The sequence below is a fragment of the Oncorhynchus clarkii genome, chromosome 1 (assembly GCF_045791955.1).
Source record: "Oncorhynchus clarkii lewisi isolate Uvic-CL-2024 chromosome 1, UVic_Ocla_1.0, whole genome shotgun sequence".
Lineage (NCBI taxonomy): Eukaryota > Metazoa > Chordata > Actinopteri > Salmoniformes > Salmonidae > Oncorhynchus > Oncorhynchus clarkii.
The window spans coordinates 68416692-68438901 of NC_092147.1; the positions used below are offsets into that span (position 1 = coordinate 68416692).

Here is a 22210-nt window from a genome sequence, read left to right on the forward strand (position 1 = left end):
CTGTTTGTTGAACATCTCATTCCAAAATCATGGGCATTAATATGGAGATGCCCCCCCCCCCTTTGCTGCTATATCAGCCCCAATGCTATCATGGGGCACTCTGTTCACAACAGCAAACCACTTGTCCACACAATGCCATACATGCGGTCCGCCATCTGCCCGGTACAGTTGAAACTGGGATTCATCCGTGTCTCAGTCGACACCGAACTGCAGTCAGGCCAAGACCCTGGTGAGGACTTTTTTTCTTCTAATGCCTTAAAGTAGTCAAAGTAACAATGTAATCAGATTGTTAGTTTGGGTAATGTTACTTTAATGATTACACGTGACAGGTAACTAACGGATTACATAAAAGTAACCTACCCAACCCCAGCCTTAATGCAATTACCAGTACAGCTCTAGCCTATACCCAATAGATCTGACCTGCTATTCCATTTTATGACAGGACCTTATAGTTAACCATCAAAAAGGATGAGACAAAACCAGGTCAGTTAGTTTAATAAAATCATATTGGATGCAGTTATGTAATCATGACTCTTGCTGCAGAATATTCCAAATTAAAATGTTTGAGTTGAGAATATAAACATTCTTTCACCCTTAGCATGAGTTCAGTTTGTTTAATACTGATGTAGATGTAACCAACAACCCCTCTACCTTGTTTCAGAGGCCCCCTGAATTGCAAATCAACCCTAGGTACATCTGTAATAGATTGGATAAGTGTAGGTCTATTCGATATGGCCAATCTCCCTCCACGCCTATCAGAAGGCAAGATGGAACTATTACCATTCCAGGTCTACATGGAGAGTATAAGGGTCAATTTGTGATTCAGCACCAATGTCAGCAAGTTTCCAATCCACTTTGGACAATATCTATCCACATCATGGTTTGGCTATGTGATACACCAATTGGCTTTCTCTCCCTCAGTGGTAGCTACTTTAAAGTGACATATTTGAGAGGCTTTCAAACTCAGTGACTAAGGGTGTGGCCCGGTTCTTGAGGTCAATCATCTTAAAATAAGCCATTTTGTCTTTCTCACAAATTAGGCTACTTACGTCATTGCAAATGTTAAGGACACAATTGGAAATAATCAAGACTTTCAGAATCTAGTGGAATTGTAACAACAATCATACAGTACATGGAACAAAAGACAGACTTAAGAGTTACTCTTACCTAGATTTGGTTTCAATTAATTTGGCCTTTGATTGGGTTTCCATAAGAGACTGTCAGAATAGTGATTGTTGAAAGACTCATTGTCTAAAAACTAAATTCGCTATAATATTCAGTAGATTTGATGTGCATGTAGTGTTTTATAAAAGGAGAACCCTTGGTGTTTAGAACATACATAAGCTATAGGCTAGTCCTTTTGTATTTCCACCATCTGACAAGATATGAACGCATCATCTGCATTAGTCATTTACACATTTAAGGCCACATTGTCTTTCCATAAAAGGGCAAACATAAATTAAACAAAACAAATGAATGTTTGATCTAATGCCATTCTTTCTCCCCATTGTGTCAAATTAAATGTAAAATTGGAGCAATAACTGATTCAGACAATCAGCTATTGAACAGAGGTGTTGGCAAGTACAATACAAAATGGCCCTCCAATCTAAAAATTAAGTTAATTCTACTCACACTGTGATATGGTAAGTGTAGTAGTCTACAAGAAAGGACAGAACTCAATATTTTACGAGTGAAATGAGAACTTAACATTTCTAGCATGGAATTTGCAACTCGCCTCAGTAGACACATAAGAGAAGTGATAAGCTAGGCTTCTCACCCCCCCAAAGCAGCAAAAAACTGTTTAGGTGGCCTGATCTCCTAACTGGTGCAAGAGTATCCTCCACCCTTTCCAATAAAACTTTTTCACAATAAGATATGGTTGTATATTGCTACACCTCTTTCAAAGAGATTAAATAAAACTGATCATAAAATAAACTATACAAACAGGATCTCAAATATTCAACACATTCAGCAACTGATGCTGAACTCCTAAGTAATCTAGAGTTAAATTCTTCATATAAATTAAAAATAAAAATGTGTGAATAGAAAAATATTCAGACTTGCCGTCATCCCTATTACAGGTTTCTAAAATGACCACAACTGCAATAAATGGGCTTTTCAGGAAAAACTAATTGGAGAAATGACAAGCTTGTGTAATAAGGACTAATTGGAATGCAAGCAGTAATGGTTGTAATTCTGCTAGAGAAGACTATATAACCATGTTCCCTCACCCCTTTCAGTTGTTCCTGAGGAGGAAAACATTAACACATACATGTCACACATACTGTCCACAGACACTACACATTCTGTTCAAATGTCTATTAATATGCAAAAGCTGTTACGTCTTGGTGGTTAATTGGGGCTGGTGTCAATTTACTTCAGTTTTTTTGTTAAGAGTAAGAGAGAGGGAGGGGAAGGATTTACTCCAGCTTGACATCTCCCTTTAGCCTCCTCTTCACACGAGAGTAGGGGCTGAGCCGGTCGTCCATAATGAAGTCATACAGGACCTTCACCCATGATGTGTACTGGGGCAGGTCATCGTAGTACTCCGATGCGATTTTCTTCACCTAGGTGAAGGGAGAAAACAAACAAGTGTCTTCAGCATAAAGCTGCAATATGTACCTTTTTGGGTCGACTAGACAAAATCCACATAAATTGAGTTCTAGAGCTGTCATTCTCAATGAAAGCAAGTCTAATTAGGTAAATTTGTTCTGTCTGTGCTATTTCTATGCTGCCCATTCTTAAGTGTAGTTTTTGCATCTTTTACTTTCGGTTTTGTACAGCTGCTTTAAACAGCTGAAAATACAATATTTTTGGTTATATAAAATATATTTCAGTGATTTAGATGGTACAGGGATTCTCTACACAATGACTGCTTGTTTTGTCACAAACTGAAATTAGGAAAACTATTAGAATTCTTTGCAACAAGGAAATAGTGGGGCGATTGATGCATATTGCATCGTCAAGTGTTTCTCTAAGTTCCAATCAAAGCAAAATTGCAGCGTCCTGAATCAGAAGAATACTCACTGCAACAGTTTTCCCCACAAACCAACATATAGGCTAGACGTTCTTTGTACAATGGTAATCTTTTAAATCATTTACATCTCCAAACATAGAATGTGCAATGAAGTAGAGCTAGAGGTTAAAGTCTCCCTGGATCTGGTGAAGTCAAATGCTTTTCTGCTGAGCCTAGACGTTGGAACAGTCTGCCTAAACATATTTGGAGGAATATGGTTGTTTTACAGATGTCCTTATTTTTATTACCCTTTTTTTTTATTACTTAACCTGTTTCACCATGCACTTCTGGCTGCAAATGTAAGCTGTATACAAATAAAAGTTCATTACTAAGCACTTCATTACATTAAAAGGAGTTATGGAACTGTCACTAAGACAATTACAACTACTGCCCCTGCCCCCAAATACCAATTGCCTTTTGTTTATTTAACAGTTAGAATGCTAAAATTGGTTCGATAACATGTCTTTCCTCTCCATAAAGCCCCAATGTTTTCAACAGCTATACCGTACCAGAGGTAGCCTACGTCCTGGGATGCTGGGGAAGTCGTGGTGCTCGTTGTGGTAGCCCACGTTGAAGGTGAGCAGGTTGAGGGAGCCATAGTATGAGTACGTCTCATGGCCCTTGAGGAACATGTAGTGCTCAGCGATGAAGTGTCCAGAGATGGGGTGCAGGCCCATTCCCAGCAAGGAACCTGCCATCATGTAGACTACAGGCTTGGCTCCACACAGCCAGTAGAGGGCCACATTGAAGGACAGCTGCACAGCCACGTTGGCCACCTCCAGCCTGGTGATGGGCTTGGGGTTGATGCAGAGAGGGCGGATGGCGTAGAACAGAGGCTGAAGGATGATCCAGACAAACTTACGGAAGCGTGTGCAGAAGAACCATCCCTCAAATTCAGTGGGGATGTCCACGTCCACGCCATCTCCTCCCAGGTAGCGGTGGTGGTCCAGGTGGTAGCGCTTAAAGGAGGCAGAATACGGCAGCCCGATGGGCAGGTTGGCAAACATGGCGAACCAGCGGTTCCACATGGCCCTGCTGTTGCCAAACGCTGTGTTGTGGGAGATCTCATGGATGGCCAGGGTCATGGAGTGGTTGATACAGCTGCCAAAGGCATAAGTCCAGAACAAAACCCATTTCCAGTCTAGGTCTTTGACCAGATAGAATGCTAAAAACTGGATGAGTACCATCATGCAAACAATCCACTTCAGCCTGGGATCAGGCCCCATTAGGGTCTTTATTTCTGGGTACTTTGCTGTTAGAGAAGAGAAAGAATACCATTTTGGTTAATTTATTTTTTAAACGTTGCCTACTTATTTGACAAAGCACTAATCAAAAAAACACTGATACACAACTCCTTACGTCATGTCATTCTAATTCATAACTTTAAATTGTTACAATCATAATATAAAGACTATCAGCCATTTCCTACAATTTGTAACTGTTTGCAAGCCCTCAAGCCCTAGAGTTTGCATCATTGCTACTTCTGTCAAATGGTCCCTTAAAAAGCTCAGTCAGGCCCAGAGGTACCAAACTGTCAACCACAAACACCATTGATAAAAAAGTGCCTGCAGGAATAGTCTGGCAATTGCCATTCAAAACAGCACTAAATTATACTGGTATCTTATTTGACTGGCAGCCACAGCAGGACGAAAGACCACAATGATTCATGTACTTTTAAAGAATAAGGGCAATGCAAATAAGATTACCAAATCCACCCTCCATTTGCAAATAAATCTGTCTGCAAGTCACAATTTACATTTTGTGACAATGTCATGTCACCTTGAGAACTTATCTTAAATCTCTCCTGACTAAAAAGTAACCTAATGTGCACAAAGGGTGGTTTCAGGTTAGGCCTAGGTCCACTAGGGCCCAGCCAATGAGTGACAAAATCAAAGAAGATGGTTTGGCCTACAGCATGATCAAAGTTATCACACAGTATCAAAATAATGAAATGCCTCTCTGCTAGTATCAAAGTCTTGTAAGTCCCTGTAGGCCTAGAGTAATTATTGCCAACTACATTAAGCGGGCTAATTGGCCTTCAAATGACATAGGCCTGAAAAACATGCCATATTCATGAGAACAAACCATACAGTCTGGGACATGGGTGGAAGGTTGATGCAGGCCTATCAGGTTATGTACCACCTAACTAGAATTTCACCAATATGGGTTAAGGTAAGCAACAACAAAAAAACACAACAAAAAAACCTGTCATCCTTATTACCACCTTGATTTCTCAGCCGATGGAGAATGGGTGAAATGTGGAACCACCCTCTCTTCCAAACCAGTTAGAAAAGTTTTGGACGGGGCCTCCCGAGTGGCGCAGCGGTCTAAGGCACTGCATCGCAGTGCTAGAGGCATCACTACAGACTCGGGTTTGATCCCAGGCTGTATCACAACCTGCCTTGATCGGGAGTCCCATAGGGCGGCGCACAATTGGCCCAGCGTCGTCTGGGTTAGGGAAGGGTTTGGCCGGGGGGGGCTTTACTTGGCTCATCGCGCTCTGGCGACTCCTTGTGGTGGGCTGGGCGCCTGCAGGCTGACCTCGGTTGTCAGTTGAATGGTGTTTCTGCCGACACGTTGGTGCGGCTGGCTTACAGGTTAAGCGAGTGGGTGTTGGCGGGTCATGTTTCGGAGGATGCATGACTCACCCTTCGCCTACAAGGCCATTGGGGAGGTACAGCAATGAGACAAGATCAAAATTGGGGAGAAATAATAAAATAAAAAACACGTTTTGGACACACAAACATGGGGGTGTACAAAGGAATAGGGAAACCTTTATCAGGTAGGTGGAACAGTCAATTGTAACAATGCACATAGTGATATAGCCTGATCCACTCACAATTGCTGGGTCCCATACAACATTACCAGCTTGTAGTGGTCTACTTTAAAACGTTTGTTTAAGTGTTAGTAGCACCTGCAGTGGGCAGAAGTTTTGATTATTGTGTGTGTGTAGGCCTATATTAAAATCACAGGGATTTATTAAACTAGGCTATAAGCTAGAAAGTGAAAACCAGGCCATGTTGACCTTGAGTTTACTGTGTTACTTGTAATGGATGTGTGGACAGACAGGACTCATGTGGACAGACTGTTTAGCCTGCGACTCACTGACTGCTTCTTGACTAATGACCATTCGCCTTTCTAACCATGGGAGTGGGTGGTTTATCAAGGCACTGTTATAACCAAATCATACTCAACAATTGAAGTTGTTGGCTTTCTGTCCTATCACAGCGTAACACACTTTGGTTAGTTTCATCAATGCTACTGATATATAAGGATGATAAAGGCTGACAGAGGGGGAAAAAAATAAATCAGGTGGAAGGTAGCTGACAATAGTCCAGCACTCCCATCTAATTGCACAACTTATCACTTTGTGGAGTGATCAAATCAATAGTTCGATTTTGGAGTGATGTCTGGAGTAATTATTATAAAGTCAGCTTAATTCATTTTACAGACAAAGAGCCCACCTTTTGTAGTATATTTTGTTTTGTCGACATTTGTGAAGTTTACCGACAAATGTGCTGTTTCCATCAGGCCTGTCGTGACATTTTTCTATCTGACATGTACATCCCTCGCATTAAAAGTTTGGATGGAAACCTGGTTAGTGACAAAGGAATCTTATCCTGTCTGAATAACTTGTAAGCTATGGGAGTAGTCGTAACCAAAGGTTTTGAGAATTACACAAATATTCATTTCCACAAAGTTTGCTGCTTGAGTGTCTTTAGATCGTTTTGTCAGATGTTACTATGGAATACTGAAGTAAAATTACAAGCATTTCATAAGTGTCAAAGGCTTTGATTAACAATTACATGAAGTTGATGCAAAGAGTCAATATTTGCAGTGTTGACCCTTCTTTTTCAAGACCTCTGCAATCCGCCCTGGCATGCTGTCAATTAACTTCTGGGCCACATTCATGCATAATCAATGCTGGGAGTTTGTCAGAATTTGTGGGTTTTTGTGTCCACCCACCTCTTGAGGAATGACTACAAGTTCTCAATGGGATTAAGGTCTGGGGAGTTTCCTGGCCATGGACCCAAAATATCACCAAACTGTTCCTGGATGGTTAGGAGAAGTTGCTCTCTGGGGATGTGTTGGTACCATTCTTTATTCATGGCTGTGTTCTTAGGCAAAATTGTGAGTGAGCCAACTCCCTTGGCTGAGAAGCAACCCCACACATGAATGGTCTCAGGATGCTTTACTGTAGGCATGACACAGGACTGATGGTAGCGCTCACCTTGTCTTCTCTGGACAAGCTTTTTTCCGGATGCCCCAAACAATCGGAAAGGGGATTCATCAGAGAAAATGACTTTACCCCAGTCCTCAGCTGTCCAATCCCTGTACTTTTTGTAGAATATCAGTCTGTCCCTGATGTTTTTCCTGGAGAGAAGTGGCTTCTGTGCTGCCCTTCTTGACACCAGGCCACCCTACAAAAGTCTTAGCCTTACTGTGTGTGCAGATGCACTCACACCTGCCTGCTGCCATTCCTGAGCAAGCTCTGTACTGGTGGTGCCCCGATCCCGCAGCTGAATCAACTTTAGGAGACGGTCCTGGTGCTTGCTGGACTTTCTTGGGCGCCCTGAAGCCTTCTTCACAACAATTGAACCGCTCTCCTTGAAGTTCTTGATGATCCGATAAATGGTTGATTTAGCTGCAATCTTACTGGCAGCAATATCCTTGCCTGTGAAGCCCTTTTTGTGCAAAGCAATGATGACGGCACGCATTTCCTTCCTTCCAGGTAACCATGGTTGACAGAGGAAGAACAATGATTCCAAGCACCACCCTCCTTTTGAAGCTTCCAGTCTGTTATTCGAACTCCATCAGCATGACAGAGCGATCTCCAACCTTGTCCTTGTCAACACTCACACCTGTGTTAACGAGAGAATCACTGACATGATGTCAGCTGGTCCTTTTGTGGCAGGGCTGAAATGCAGTGGAAATGTTTTTGGGGATTCAGTTCATTTGCATGGCAAAGAGGGACTTTGCAATTCATCTGATCACTCTTCATAACATTCTAGAGTATATGCAAATTGCCATCATCCAAACTGAGGCAGCAGACTGTGAAAATTAATATTTGTGTCATTCTCAAAACTTTTGGCCATGACTGTACAGCAGCACCAGGAGGCACAGAGGGACACTGCTAGTTACTACTGTTGAGACGGGGTGGATACTGGCTAGTATTGCAGTCTGGTGATGTATTTTAGGGTTTATCAGTGTTGTTGTCCCCTATATTAACTGCAATCCTTATGGCTTTGCCTTCTCAGTAAGTAATACAACAATACAAACCTAAGCACTCTTGAAATATGAATAAAAGCACAGCATGATTTCCTAGAAGTGAAAATGAAACTGTTTCCCAGCACTGGCAGAAATAGCCCTAAGGTAAATATTTTGTAAAGGTGGCTCTGTTTTGTCTTGGAGATTCCTCAAATTTCTCACACATTCTCTCTCCCCAGAGGAATTGTGAATTCCCAAGAAGTGGTCAGGTGAATAGGTTAGCGAGAAATAGTGGTGTAAATGCTTATGCACAAATATTTATATAATAACCATCATATTGAAGTAAACTTCAGAGTCACACGATGATATGTTGTGTGGTCGTTCCACATGCAGTTTATTCCGGATGCAGTTGATTAGGCTACAGCTGAAATAAGTTATGATGAACTTCACAGGGTGGGGAAAGTGTTTCGTATTTTATCTAACGTGTGTTATCCATAAATCTAAATTACATTGCACAACCTTCAATGTTATGTCATAATTACGTAAAATTCTGGCAAATTAGTTTGCAACGAGCCAGGCTGCCCAAATTGTTGCATATACGCTGACTCTGCGTGCAATGAACGCAAGTGACAATTTCCCTAGTTTAATATTGCCTGCGAACATGAATTTCTTTTAATTAAATATGCAGGTTTAAAATATATACTTCTGTGTATTGATTTTAAGAAAGGCATTGATGTTTATGGATAGGTATATTCGTGCAACGATTGTGCTTTTTTCACAAATGCGCTTTTGTTAAATCATTCCCCGTTTGGTGAAGTTGGCTGTCTTTGTTAGGAAGAAATAGTCTTCACACAAGCCAGGCGGCCCAAACTGCTGCATATACCCTGACTCTGTTGCACAGAACGCAAGAGAAGTGACACAATTTCCCCAGTTAAAATAAATTAATGTTAGCAGGCAATATTAACTAAATATGCAGGTTTAAAAATATATACTTGTGTATTGATTTTAAGGAAGGCGTTGATGTTAATGGTTAGGTACACATTGGTGCAACGACAGTGCTTTTTTCGCAAATGCGCTTGTTAAAAATCTGGAGCTGTCATTTTGTGACTGATGCTTGTAAACGTGTTGATTGCTAGGCATACAAATAAGATTATTTCTTGATGCATTTGAAACGAGGTCTAGGTGTGGCCGCAATCGGACTAGATCGTGCACAACTCTTGGCGAAATGCATTGCTCGACTGCCGTGAGGGTGATAAGCACAATATCGTTTGTGAACTGTATCCCCCCCATGTGTCCATTATAACATTCAATTTATAGCATTCATTCTTATAGCATTCATTCTTATAGCATTCATTCTTACAATGAATTATCAGTTCTAAACATATTGTTCTCCTCCATGCTGCCTGCAGCGTGATCTACTTTCCTTTGTGCATATATAACAGACAGTTGTTGGTCGGAGCATGTCTCATTGGAGCTGCTGAGCCGAGAAGTGTGCAATTGCGACCCGCAATTTGGGTGTTCCTGCATGTGGGCATTCCCTTTATCTGCAGGAACCCCTCCTTATACTTCCAGGCGGGTGAGCTCCAGTACAGTAGGTGGCATTAATGCACAATAACAGTGGATGCCAGCCGCCAATAAGCCCCACAGAAGAAGCGGTGACAACGGTAGCTAGCTAGTTGTACACCGGTAAATAGTGCATTTTGCCCCCGCCTGTCGGGCTCACTTTTCCTGCAGGTCTGTTAACGACGGCAAGTGTTCAGCAGGCAGGAGCGAAGGACACTGTGTGCTAGCTTAGCTGGCTAGTCCTAAGCAGAACTCCGGTACACAGCAGGCGGGAGTGAGACCGAGTGCTAGCACAGTGACGCAAACTATCAAACTAGCTACAGTGGTTCCTCCTTTAAATGTTGCGTCATACTGCGGCACACCTTGCATGCTGCCGCAGCATTCTGTGGCACGTCATTTAATTCTCAGCCATTTTTTCCTGTTACTGCAAGTTATACCTAGTTTGACCACCAGATGGTATCTTTGAGAATCATTTGATAGTCTTCCATATTGCAGACGCGCGGGAGACCGGGGTTCAATCCCCCAATGGGGAGGAAGGAGTAGGATGTCCTTGTAAATAAGAATGAGTTCTTAACTGATTCCATGTGTGTTATTTCATAGTTGTGATGTCTTCACTATTATTCTACAATGTAGAAAAAAGTAAAAATATAGAAAAATCCTGGAATGAGTAGGTGTCCAAACTTTTGACTGGTACTTGCTTAATAAATATTATGGTGTTTTTATTCCATAAAAAACACAAAACCCTTGGTTAAATTCAGACCGTTTTGCTCCCGGAGCGCACATTGGACGTTCGGGCCGAGGCAGTTAAGCACCCAAGCTAACGTTGGCTAGCTTGCTAGCTACTTCCAGACACAAATGAGACCACTCTGACCATTTTACTCGCCCTAGCAGAGCTGGTTAGGCAGTTTGTGTAAACCAAAGCGTTGGTGACTGTAACTGTGCTGCTGGAAGCAATTTAATTATGCTTTTTTTTGCCGATGTTTACTGTGTGACGACCCTCCCACTCTGTCTGCCGTATTCTCTCTTTGTTCTTGTTTCTTTATTAGGATGCTGGTGGGCAGAGTTGGGAGGGTCGTCAGCTACATGGGAAACACCTGGGCCCGGTGTGTCCCAGGATAAATACACCACTTGCCCATTCATGGAAGAGACTCTCTCCACGCAGACACCTTTACAGATTTTGTGTATCTTGGTGGTTTTTGGTTGTTTGCTTTGGCACCTTTCAACACCCTGCATGATCACGTTCATGCATGCTAAACACTCACTTACACACACACACACACACCATTGTATATTGTACTTAGTTTACTTTATTTAATAAATGTTTTGTTACTCCTTATCTCCACGTCATCTCCCTTTTGTTATGGGCTTTGAGCCGGTTCGTGACAACTGACACCGGCCATGTTCAACGGGCCATATTCAGAGCTCGTAAAATGAATTATTCTGCACTCAGACGAGAGTGTGCTGAAATCAGAGTAGATGGCCAGAGCGAATTTACGAAAGCACCCGAATGTCCATTGAGGACGCACTCCGACTAAACCATTTAGCTAAGCTAAGAATGACAGTCAAACGTTGGGTAGTTAAGAGCCTATAGTTAATATTTGCAATCAAAAAATGTTTAATAGAGCGCAAAACTTGCATTTTATTCCCCAATTTATTTGAAAACAAAACTCAAATTAAATTTTGCTATCAACCACCCTCCATTTGGCCATTTTGAGTCTGTTTGGCTACAACCAATCAGCCTTTCTTTCAGACAAAAAGGAAGTCATAGTGGACACCTAAGAAGGACTGTGCAATGATGGCATCTCAGGTAAGCAGCACTGGGCATTCTTCCGTCCAACTTTTACATAGCTCCTACGATTCAGTGTCGGTTCATAACATTGTACTATATTACATACATACCGTAGAATGATAAATCATGCAATTAAAGCATTTAGCTACGAATGCCTGTTCTCGTCATTTTCAGTTGAATTAATCAAACTTTCTTTCATGGCAACTAATAAGCAGGCCATGTCCTAGTTGTTTCATAGTCAATATATATAATCATATAATCATGACAGTGTGACGGTTAGCTTTGTTTACAGAAGGATGAAAGAACACAATGTCTGTCAGGGAATGCTATTCTGATGTCAGATGAGTTATACCAGAAAGTCAGCGATGCCCCATGGGGGCTTTAGAATGGTCAATGGAAGTCTCAGAGCAATGGCCCATTGTGTACAATGGCGAAGAGTCTTTGCAGCGTGTAGATGGTGCAGGTATCCTTACCAGAATGATCGAGCTTCGTTACATTGCTCGGCAAAAATACTCTGCACCCGTCTCTCGTCCACATTGATACAAATCATAAATTGACAAGGTACTAAGATGTATGTCTCCATCAAATCTAAAAAGTGAACTCTTTCATTCCTAGACAAATTTTCAATGTATGAAACTGGAGTGTTTCTTCAACTGGTAATACATAAATAATGAAGCAGGTTAATAGGTTAAACATTTCACTTTTAATTCCAATGCTTTAAGATGCAACTGGTAAGTATATTATTTTGTATACATATTGCATATTTCCCCATCCCCTAATGAACAACCACAATACCAGTCTGGTGTTAAGCTTTGTGCTGTATTGACGTATCCTGAAAATTACATTGCTGCTTTAGATTGAACAGTCATCTCAGTTATTGTTTTCATATCTACAAAAAAATAAGCTATTTTCTTTACTTTCAGAGTGCGAGCTGATCAAGGGGTCGAAAATGTAGATATGCCAGATGTTCACTGTCTGAGGATCAGGCCGTGGCTTTATTGCTGGGAAAAGAGTCCATAAGCAGAGGTAATTAAACTGTTCGGTGTTCTTTTTCCTCTCTTCCTGTCTTGTTGTACATGGAACCTGTCTCACATGCATGCACAGTTTGGAGGAAGAAGGATACCTTGACCTGTCGAATTCTATCCACTTCTTCTATGTGGGATATGTGTTCCTACCTCGTCTGCAGGTAGATCTGCAACATTTCAGAGTTAGAATAATCACCCTCTGTACTTAGAGGCGAACCTGACACCTCACCAGCTGTGGCATATCAGAATGCTCCAAACACCTGTGCACATTGTTTTTGCCTTATCACTACACAGCTGATTCAAATGATCAAATCATCAAGCTTCAAGTGGTATTTATGCCTAATAATGACATTATTGTCTATTGTTTGTCTGCATGCGTCTGTTTTTCAGCATAAAGTACTCTAACCACAGTGTGGACACCAAGTGAGACCACACACACACTTACTTCATCCCTCTCCCCCTTCTCCCTAAACCCTCATGGTTATATCAGCTGTGTCGGTGAACCCCTCCCTCATCTGAACTGGCTGACAGAGGGCACAACATGACGTCAACAGGAAGCATTATTAAAGAGGTGCTTTACATTGAAAAACAACTGCCTCATCTGCAGGTATGTTTTGATGTGAGAGAGGAAGCCAGTCCCATCAGCCACCTCACCCGCTCTGAAGATAACGTTCGGTCCAACTGGGGGCACAAGGCTGGTGATGAACTGAGAGAATATTTGGGTAGCACTGTAATTCATTAATCGTATGCTGTCTGCCTCTGTTCGTACCTCTTTCCCTTTCTGTCTTCTATACCTCTCTCCCCAACTCATCTTTCTTCTACATTTTATAATGTAGCATTGTGCATTGAAGTACAGATTGAACTTCTATTTATAACACCTGGATAATGAACTCCTTTCAATAAAGCATTTCACATTCTCCACTGGTTGAAATTAAGTATCTCATTGAAATACTATCCTGTGTCCTCAGATTAACGCAGATGAAGGGTTAGATATGCATAGTTTTTTTGAAGTGTACATGCAAACACAGCATCATTCAAAGAATGGAGTTTGATACACCTGCTATTGGATATGACTAAAAAATAATGTCTCAGATTCCTACCTGAACCACACCTTTATTTGCCAAGGAAAAGTACATGATTAGTGAACATATTCAATGTACAGGCTACAATGTGGGGATCTCATTAATGCCATTCAGACTTGAAGGTGATACAACTATGATAGCTGAGGATCATAGATAGGTTCTGAACTAATATTCATACCAAACGTTTTACACAGATTGGCTACATACTGTAGCTAGCTTCACAGCCATAGTTATTTTTATCCTCCACTACACAATAAGCAAGTAAATAGTTAGCTAGCTATGTTACTTCAGCTGCATTGCAAGGCAAGCTTACACAATTGTACATTCAATTTGCAGTAAATGCTTTACTAGATTGGCTACATACTGTAGCTAGCTTCACAGCCATAGTTATTTTTATCCTCCACTACACAATAAGCAAGTAAATAGTTAGCTAGCTATGTTACTTCAGCTGCATTGCAAGGCAAGCTTACACAATTGTACATTCAATTTGCAGTAAATGCTTTAGCTAGCTAGAATTCTCTACATCTACTGTTTCCCAAGACGACAGTCTGTTTTGCTGGTTCTCAGGAGTCCCTAAAACAAACACGAATTCCAATGTCATACTGTACTCGTGTCATAACACCTGCTAGCTGGCTAATATTAGCTAGTCAGTTAATTGCGATTTAGAAAGTTTTCGTAAATTAACTTCAACAAAAAAATATGCACAATCGTTTGTCTCAAACGAACATATTCCTCTCAATTGTACATTTTTAGCTTGACTCGTTATGACAATTACATTTGCTTCCCCCGTAATGTTTTGTCAGCCAACTTTGTTGAAGAAAACCACAGGTGGCTAGCGTCAAATTCATCCTTGGAATCACTCAATATGATTGGTCATATAAAAACCTTGGGACCCAAATGCATAACGAGTGCTCTCTCCCCCTTGTGGTGGTCTGGAGCAATGAAGCTGGGTACCTCTAAGCCCCGCGGTGTATGCTCGCAACTTTAAAAAGGAGGAACCACTGTAGTACAAAGTGTCAACACAGATCGAACAATGTGCCAGATATTTCACTGGATGAATAAATTAGTATCCGGTTGGCGTTTCCACTCTACCAAATACGGAAATGAGCAGTGGGAGAAGGCTGGAGAGAAATGGATGTTGGTTGACATTCTGCTAATTTTCTCATCGATTAAACATTTGATCTCCATACACTGTTTCCAAAGCTAGAATCTGTAAAAAAACAGTGGAGTGCATTTTGTAGACTTTACCCTTTGCCAAAGTTATTTGTATTTTTTAGGTGTACAAGGGCAAATTGTACATTCACACTTCAGAGTAGGCGTGCCCTAACAGAAATATGCAAATAAATGTTAGAACGTGCCAATCAGACCTCACTAGCTTGAGCTTGGCTCTGCACACCTCTTGCTTGCTCTATGCACTATGATTAATTTGCTCCCATTGGAAATGACAGACCAGAGCCTATCTTGGGTTCGTTATAAAAAATCCTTGGCATTGGACCGGTAGACAGTTTCCTCCGCCCCCGCCTGTTGGGCACGGTTTCCTTCGGTACACTAGAGGTGGGAGCAACACCGTGTGCTTTATATCTAGCAAGCTAGCACAGTGTCGCAGCCTCCCGCCTGGTGTGCTAGCGGTAGGCAGGTGCGACCGGTATATAATTGTCTTTCGCCCTGCCTGTCGGGAACCGTTTCCCCGCAGTTCTGTTGACCTCTAGGGTAGGGGGCAGCATTCGGAATTTTGGATGAAAAGCATGCCCAAATTAAACCGCCTGCTACTCGGGCCCAGAAGATATGATATGCATAGATATATGATATGGTAGATTTGGATAGAAAACACTCTAAAGTTTCCAAAACTGTTAAAATAGTGTCTGTGTATAACATAACTGATTTGGCAGGCAAAAACCTGAGAAAAATCCATTCAGGAAGTCGTTTTTGATTGGTTTTGTAGTTTTCTATTCAATGCCATTACAGTATCGAGTGACTTAGGACTCAATTTGCCATTCCTATGCCTTCCACTAGATGTCAACAGTCTTTAGAAATTGTTTCAGGCTTGTATTCTTATAAATGAGGGAGTAAGACCAGTCTGAATGAGTGGACCCTGACGTGTCACAGAGCTTTTTCATGCGCAATCCCGAGAGAGTGCATTTCTTGTTTACCTTTTATATTGACAACGTTATTGTCCGGTTGAAATATTATAGTTAAAAACATCCCGAGGATTGAATATAAACATCGTTTGACATGTTTCTATGAACTTTACGGATACAATTTTGATTTTTTTGTCTGCCTGTTTTGACTGCATTTGAGCCTGTGGATTACTGAAGGAAACGCGCAAACAAAACTGAGGTTTTTGGATATAAAGAGACTTTCTCAAACAAAAGGAACATTTATTGAGGAAATGAATGTCTTCTGAGTGCCACCATATGAAGATCATCAAAGGTAAGGGATTAATTTTATCTCTATTTCTGAGTTTTGTAATGCTTCTGCTTGGCTGGTTACTGTTTAATAACTTGTCAACTGGGCTATGTTCTCAAATAATCGTACGGTATGCTTTCACCATAAAGCATTTTTTAAATCTGACACTGTGGTTGGATTCACAAGAAGTTCATCTTTAAACCTATGTAAAATATGTTTTGTTTTCTGAATTTTTATAATTAGTATTTCTGTATTTGAATTTGGCGCTCTGCAATCTCACTGGATGTTGGCCAGATGGGACGCTAGCATCCCACATACCCTAGAGAGGTTAATGACGGTGAGGACAGGTGTTCGGCAGGTGAGAGTGAAGGACACGGAATATCGGTGTCGCTCCTGCTAGCAAGCAAGGAGGACTCCGGGAGGTGGGTGCGAAAACTCAGTTTTATTTCCCTCTTGTCCCACATAAAAATTAAAAATAAAGTGTGTCACAACCATGAAGATGTCGAACTCTACTGAATGCCTAAATGAAGGAACACCCCGAATTGCGGAACGCAATTGCACACTATTGGCTGAGCCGGAGAAGCGTGTATCAATCCTGTTATATAGGATTCATAGCGACCAGTATTGGGAATTTTCCAGCACATGTGTGACATCTTAGAGTAAAATAAGTGCACTCTATGTGTGTGTCTAGGTCATTAAACACCATTAGACATGCACCTGTCTTGGGAGTGGGCATGTCTGTTTATTTTTGTACCATTGCTATGGCATAATGTTTCTAAGCCCTAATGGGAAACCAAGCTAAAATTAGTGCAAGGCAAAAAGATAATGGTGGCTAAATGCCAGAAGGGATGAATCATTATCATAAAGAGGAGTTACTATGTGTGTGACGTAAGGATGAAACCTAGGCTGGAAAGGGAGTGCCAAGGCTGGAAAGGGAGTTGCTTCATGAACCAGCTCAGCTTCTGTTACTTTGTAATAAAGTCTATTTGAACTCACAAGCTCCAATATTTGAGAAATATTATTGACTGAATATTTCCATGACACCAGCAGGTCAAAAGGAATGACTGAAATTAACGAGTCACTCAGAAAAAACTAAAATTGTAGTTAAAGAACGAAGCAGTTAAACTTTGGCATGGTGCTTTCCATCTCGTGGTCACTAACTTTTCAGATGTAACTATTATTTTTTTAAACATTATCCTCATCACCATTTTTCAAACCTAAAAACTTTCAACTTGTGCTGAATTTGGATATTACACACGTCAGTGTTTCCGCTGAAAAAATTGTTACGTATGAGTTTCATAAAGGCCTGGTTACTTATGTAATAAGGTATCCGTTTTACATTTTTGCAAAAATGTCTAACCCTGTTTTCGCTTTGTCATTATGGGGTATTGTGTGTAGATGAGGGGGAAAAAAACAATTTAATCAATTTTAGAATAAGGCTGTAACATAACAAAATGTGGAAAAAGTCAAGGGGTCTGAATATTTTCCAAATGCACTGTACTTGAGGCACTGTTCGTTCAGATAGGAGAGAAGGGCCATTGCCTGTTGCGCACTGCAACATCACCCACCTTTGAAACCATTTAACCATAAACATAATTGTCATCATTGTAATTTTATTGAACATGTTCCAACCATAGGAATGTTAAGGGGATTATTTTATAAACACTTCCTCATATGCCATTGAAACCAGTATCTCTCTCATGTTCTCAACTTTCTTTCATTATCCAGCAGCCAAAGATACAATCCTAGTCATATTAACAACCCATGTTTGTTGTTGCGTCATTAGATCCTCCCCACTTTTAAAGGATATTTTCATCTCTGTCATAATATGAAACCACTTGCAAGGACACCGTCGACCGGTCGCCCCTTGCTAGCTAGTACGCACTGAGGTAGAGTGTACTTCGCCCCCGCCTCCCAACCACTGTGTACCGGAGAAAACCGTGCTTGACAGGCGGGAAACCAGTGCCCGACCAGTGGGAGCGAAGGACGCTCTACCCCGGTGTGTACTAGCTATAGCTAGCTAACGTTGTTCCCCACCCCCGTTTTCTTGTGGGGTTTATCGGAAAAGCTGACGACTCCATTTTGTTGCTCCCTGCCTATAGACAGAGACTAAAACAGGAAGCTCCCGCACTCAGGTCTGTTCAAAGCTGGTCCGACCAATCTGATTCCACGCTTCAAGATTGCTTCGATCACGTGGATTGGGATATGTTCCGCATTGCGTCAAACGAATACGCTGAGTCGGTGAGCGAATTTATTAGCAAGTGCATCGGCGATGTCGTACCCACAGCAACGATTAAAACATTTCCAAACCAGAAACCGCCCGAAACTGAAAGCACGAACCACTGCTTTTAACCAGGGCAAGGTGACCGGAAACATGACCGAATACAAACAGTGTAGCTATTCCCTCCGCAAGGCAATCAAACAAGCTAAGCATCAGTATAGAGACAAAGTAGAGTCGCAATTCAACGGCTCAGACACAAGAGGTATGTGGCAGGGTCTACAGTCAATCACGGATTACAAAAAGAAAACCAGCCCCGTTGCGGACCAGATGTCTTGCTCCCTGACAGACTATACAACTTCTTTGCTCACTTTGAGGACAATACAGTGCCACTGACACGGCCCGTTACCAAACCTGTGGACCTGTGGACCTTTACTGCAGCCGACGTGAGTAAAACATTAAACGTGTTAACCCTCGCAAGGCTGTAGGCCCAGACGGCATCCCCAGCCGCGTCCTCAGAGCTTGCGCAGAACAGTTGGCTGATGTGTTTACGGACATATTCAATCAATCCTTATCCCAGTCTGCTGTTCCCACATGCTTCAAGAGGGCCACCATTGTTCCTGTTCCCAAGAAAGCTAAGGTAACTGAGCTAAACGACTACCGCCCCGTAGCACTCACTTCCGTCATCATGAAGTGCTTTGAGAGACGAGTCAAGGACCATATCACCTCCACCCTACCTGACACCCTAGACCCACTCCAATTTGCTTACCGCCCCAATAGGTCCACAGACGACGCAATCGCAACCACACTGCCCTAACCCATCTGGACAAGAGGAATACCTATGTGAGAATGCCTTTCATCGACTACAGCTCAGCATTTAACACCATAGTACCCTCCAAACTCGTCATCAAGCTCGAGACCCTGGGTCTCGAACCCGCCCTGTGCAACTGGGTACTGGACTTCCTGACGGGCCACCCCCAGGTGGTTAGGGTAAGTAACAACATCTCCACCCCGCTGATCCTCAACACTGGGGCCCCACAAGGGTGCATTCTGAGCCCTCTCCTGTACTCCCTGTTCACCCATGACTGCGTGGCCATGCACGCCTCCAACTCAATCATCAAGTTTGCAGACGACACTACAGTGGTAGGCTTGATTCCCAACAACGACGAGACGGCCTACAGGGAGGAGGTGAAGGCCCTCGGAGTGTGGTGTCAAGAAAATAACCTCTCACTCAATATGAACAAAACAAAGGAGATGATCGTAGACTTCAGGAAAAAGAAGAGGGAGCACCCCCCTATCCACATCGACGGAACAGTAGTGGAGAGGGTAGTAAGTTTTATGTTCCTCGGCGTACACATCACGGACAAACTGACTTGGTCCACCCACACAGACAGCGTGGTGAAGAAGGCGCAGCCACGCCTCTTCAACCTCAGGAGGCTGAAGAAATTTGGCTCGTCACCAAAAGCACTCACAAACTTTTACAGATGCACAATCGAGAGCATCCTGTTGGGCTGTATCACCGCCTGGTACGGAAACTGTGCCGCCCACAATCGTAAGGCTCTCCAGAGGGTAGTGAGGTCTGCACAACACATCACCGGGGGAAAACTACCTGCCCTCCAGAACACCTACACCACCCGATGTCCCAGGCCATAAAGATAATCAAGGACAACAACCACCCGAGCCACTGCCTGTTCACCCCGCTGTACTGACCTCATTCAGAAGGCGAGGTCAGTACAGGAGCATCAAAGCAGGAACCGAGAGACTGAAAAACAGCTTCTATCTCAAGGCCATCAGACTGTTAAACAGGCACCACTAACATTGAGTGGCTGCTGCCAACATACTGACTCAACTACAGCCACTTTAATAATGGAAAAATGTATGTAAAAAATGTATCAAGAACCACTTTAAACAATGCCACTTAATATAATGTTTACATACCCTACATTACTCATCTCATATGTATATGCTGTACTCTATAACATCTACTGCATCTTGCCATCTATATGTAATACATGTATCACTAGCCACTTTAAACAATGCCACTTTTATATGTTTACATACATTACTCCTCTCATATGTATATACTGTACTCGATACCATCTACTGCATCTTGCCTATGCCGTCCTGTACCATCACTCATTGATATGTGTATGTACATATTCTTCATCCTTTACACTTGTGTGTATAAGGTAGTTGTGAAATTGTTAAATTAGATCACTCGTTGGTTATTACTGCATTGTCGAACTAGAAGCACAAGCATTTCGCTACACTCGCATTAACATCCGCTAACCATGTGTATGTGACAAATCAAATTTGATTTATCAGTGGTTGGTGTGGGATTCTGTATTTTACATTATAGCCAATACCATATATATGATTAAATATTATCTGATGTTGGTTGTGTGAGGTGTCTGCATTTGTGCACTGGAGCATCATTATGAGATTAAACAACTGCTTGTTTAATCCAATGTTATGGTGCATTACGGCCATCTACTGTACTGGCGCGCCTCTCGCCTATGTACTGAGTCATACCTTTATAATGGACGATATAAGTATAAAGAGGGGTTCCTGTAGAATCGATTTACATAATAATTGGTCTGGCTAGCTAGCTAGATGACGAATAGTGTAGGTAACAACAGCAATGGTTGCAATTAGATCAGATGCTATCCAACTCTCCTCTCCCTGCCTGCCTCACAAGGAAACTAGCCAGCCACCCATATGAAAAATGTATGCACGCATGACTAAGTCGCTTTGGATAAAAGTGTCTGTTAAATGGCATATATTATTATAGTTATATATTATTTAGCTATCTATCTATCATTAGCTAGATAATTATATATTAATCCGTGGCTGCAGTGAGCAACTACTAGTTACATAGCATATCTGAAAGGGGATCATAGCTAGTTAGCTAGCCAACTTTAGCTAGTTAGCAGCCAGCTTTAATGAAAGACAAGAGGAACACTTATAGCTAACAAGTGAAATAATTAATGACCAGCAATACAAACTGACAAGCTAATGTTAGCTTCTATTGCGGTCTATGAGGAGAAAGGAAATACTCACCCAAAATGTCTTTCCTCCTGTCTGCGTGTGGCTGATCTGTATAAACCCATTCGTAATCCTCACGAGGGACACGGTTCCCCATCTTTCTTTGGTGTAAGTAACAGGTAATGAATCTCAAACCATTTATATTACTAGCTAAAAGTATTAACTTGACTCCAACTTCTCGGTTACCTAACGGACTCAAGCCACCCTGCCTGGTGTCAACGCAGGATCTGATTGAAATAGAGATCGCATACCCCGATCTGCGTCACAAACAAACGTTTTGGATGCTGATTCGCAGATTCTCTCACATAGTGCGCTCAGAGCACACGTTGGAAGCTATGGTCGATGAGTAGGGTTGATCCGAGCGTTCTGACCTCACAACAACGGTAGTCAAGCAAGCTAACTGACCAAAGTTGGCTAGTTACTTCCAGATACAAATGAAAGAACACCTCACTCTGACCATTTTACTCGCCCTAGCATAGGTGGTTAGGATGTTTTCATGTTGTCTAGAGCGTTGGTGACTGTAGTAGATGTGAGTTTGAATTCCATGAAAATAGATATCATTGTGGGTGCGGCAGAACGGTTCCTGGGACTGAAATAATTCTCTGCGGAGGAGTTGCATGGAGTATTGTCACACGCCGTACCACCCTCTGAGGTCATTTAGCCTGAGAAGGGAGATATATAGATTTGAAGGAATACGTGGGAGTTTTGGGGTTTAGGTTTTGTCAATGTCAATTTGTCAATTTTAATTCCAAACTACAACATTTTCAGACAAGATAGAACTGCCAAAGGGGGCGGTGTTGCAATCTACTGCAAAGATAGCCTGCAGAGTTCTGTCCTACTATCCAGGTCTGTACCCAA

At 42.0% G+C, this 22210-nt stretch overlaps 1 protein-coding gene across 1 annotated transcript; it reads right to left on the bottom strand.

Annotated features, from left to right (window-relative positions):
- Window positions 1-479: 479 nt before the first annotated feature.
- On the bottom strand, window positions 480-21943 carry LOC139411308 (sphingolipid delta(4)-desaturase DES1-like). Its single transcript, XM_071157472.1, has 3 exons — window positions 21368-21943; window positions 3526-4268; window positions 480-2567 (listed from the first exon to the last, which is right to left on the bottom strand). The coding sequence occupies exons 1-3, from the start codon at window positions 21447-21449 to the stop codon at window positions 2421-2423; spliced, it is 972 nt and encodes a 323-aa protein (XP_071013573.1). The 5' UTR covers window positions 21450-21943; the 3' UTR covers window positions 480-2420.
- Window positions 21944-22210: the final 267 nt, after the last annotated feature.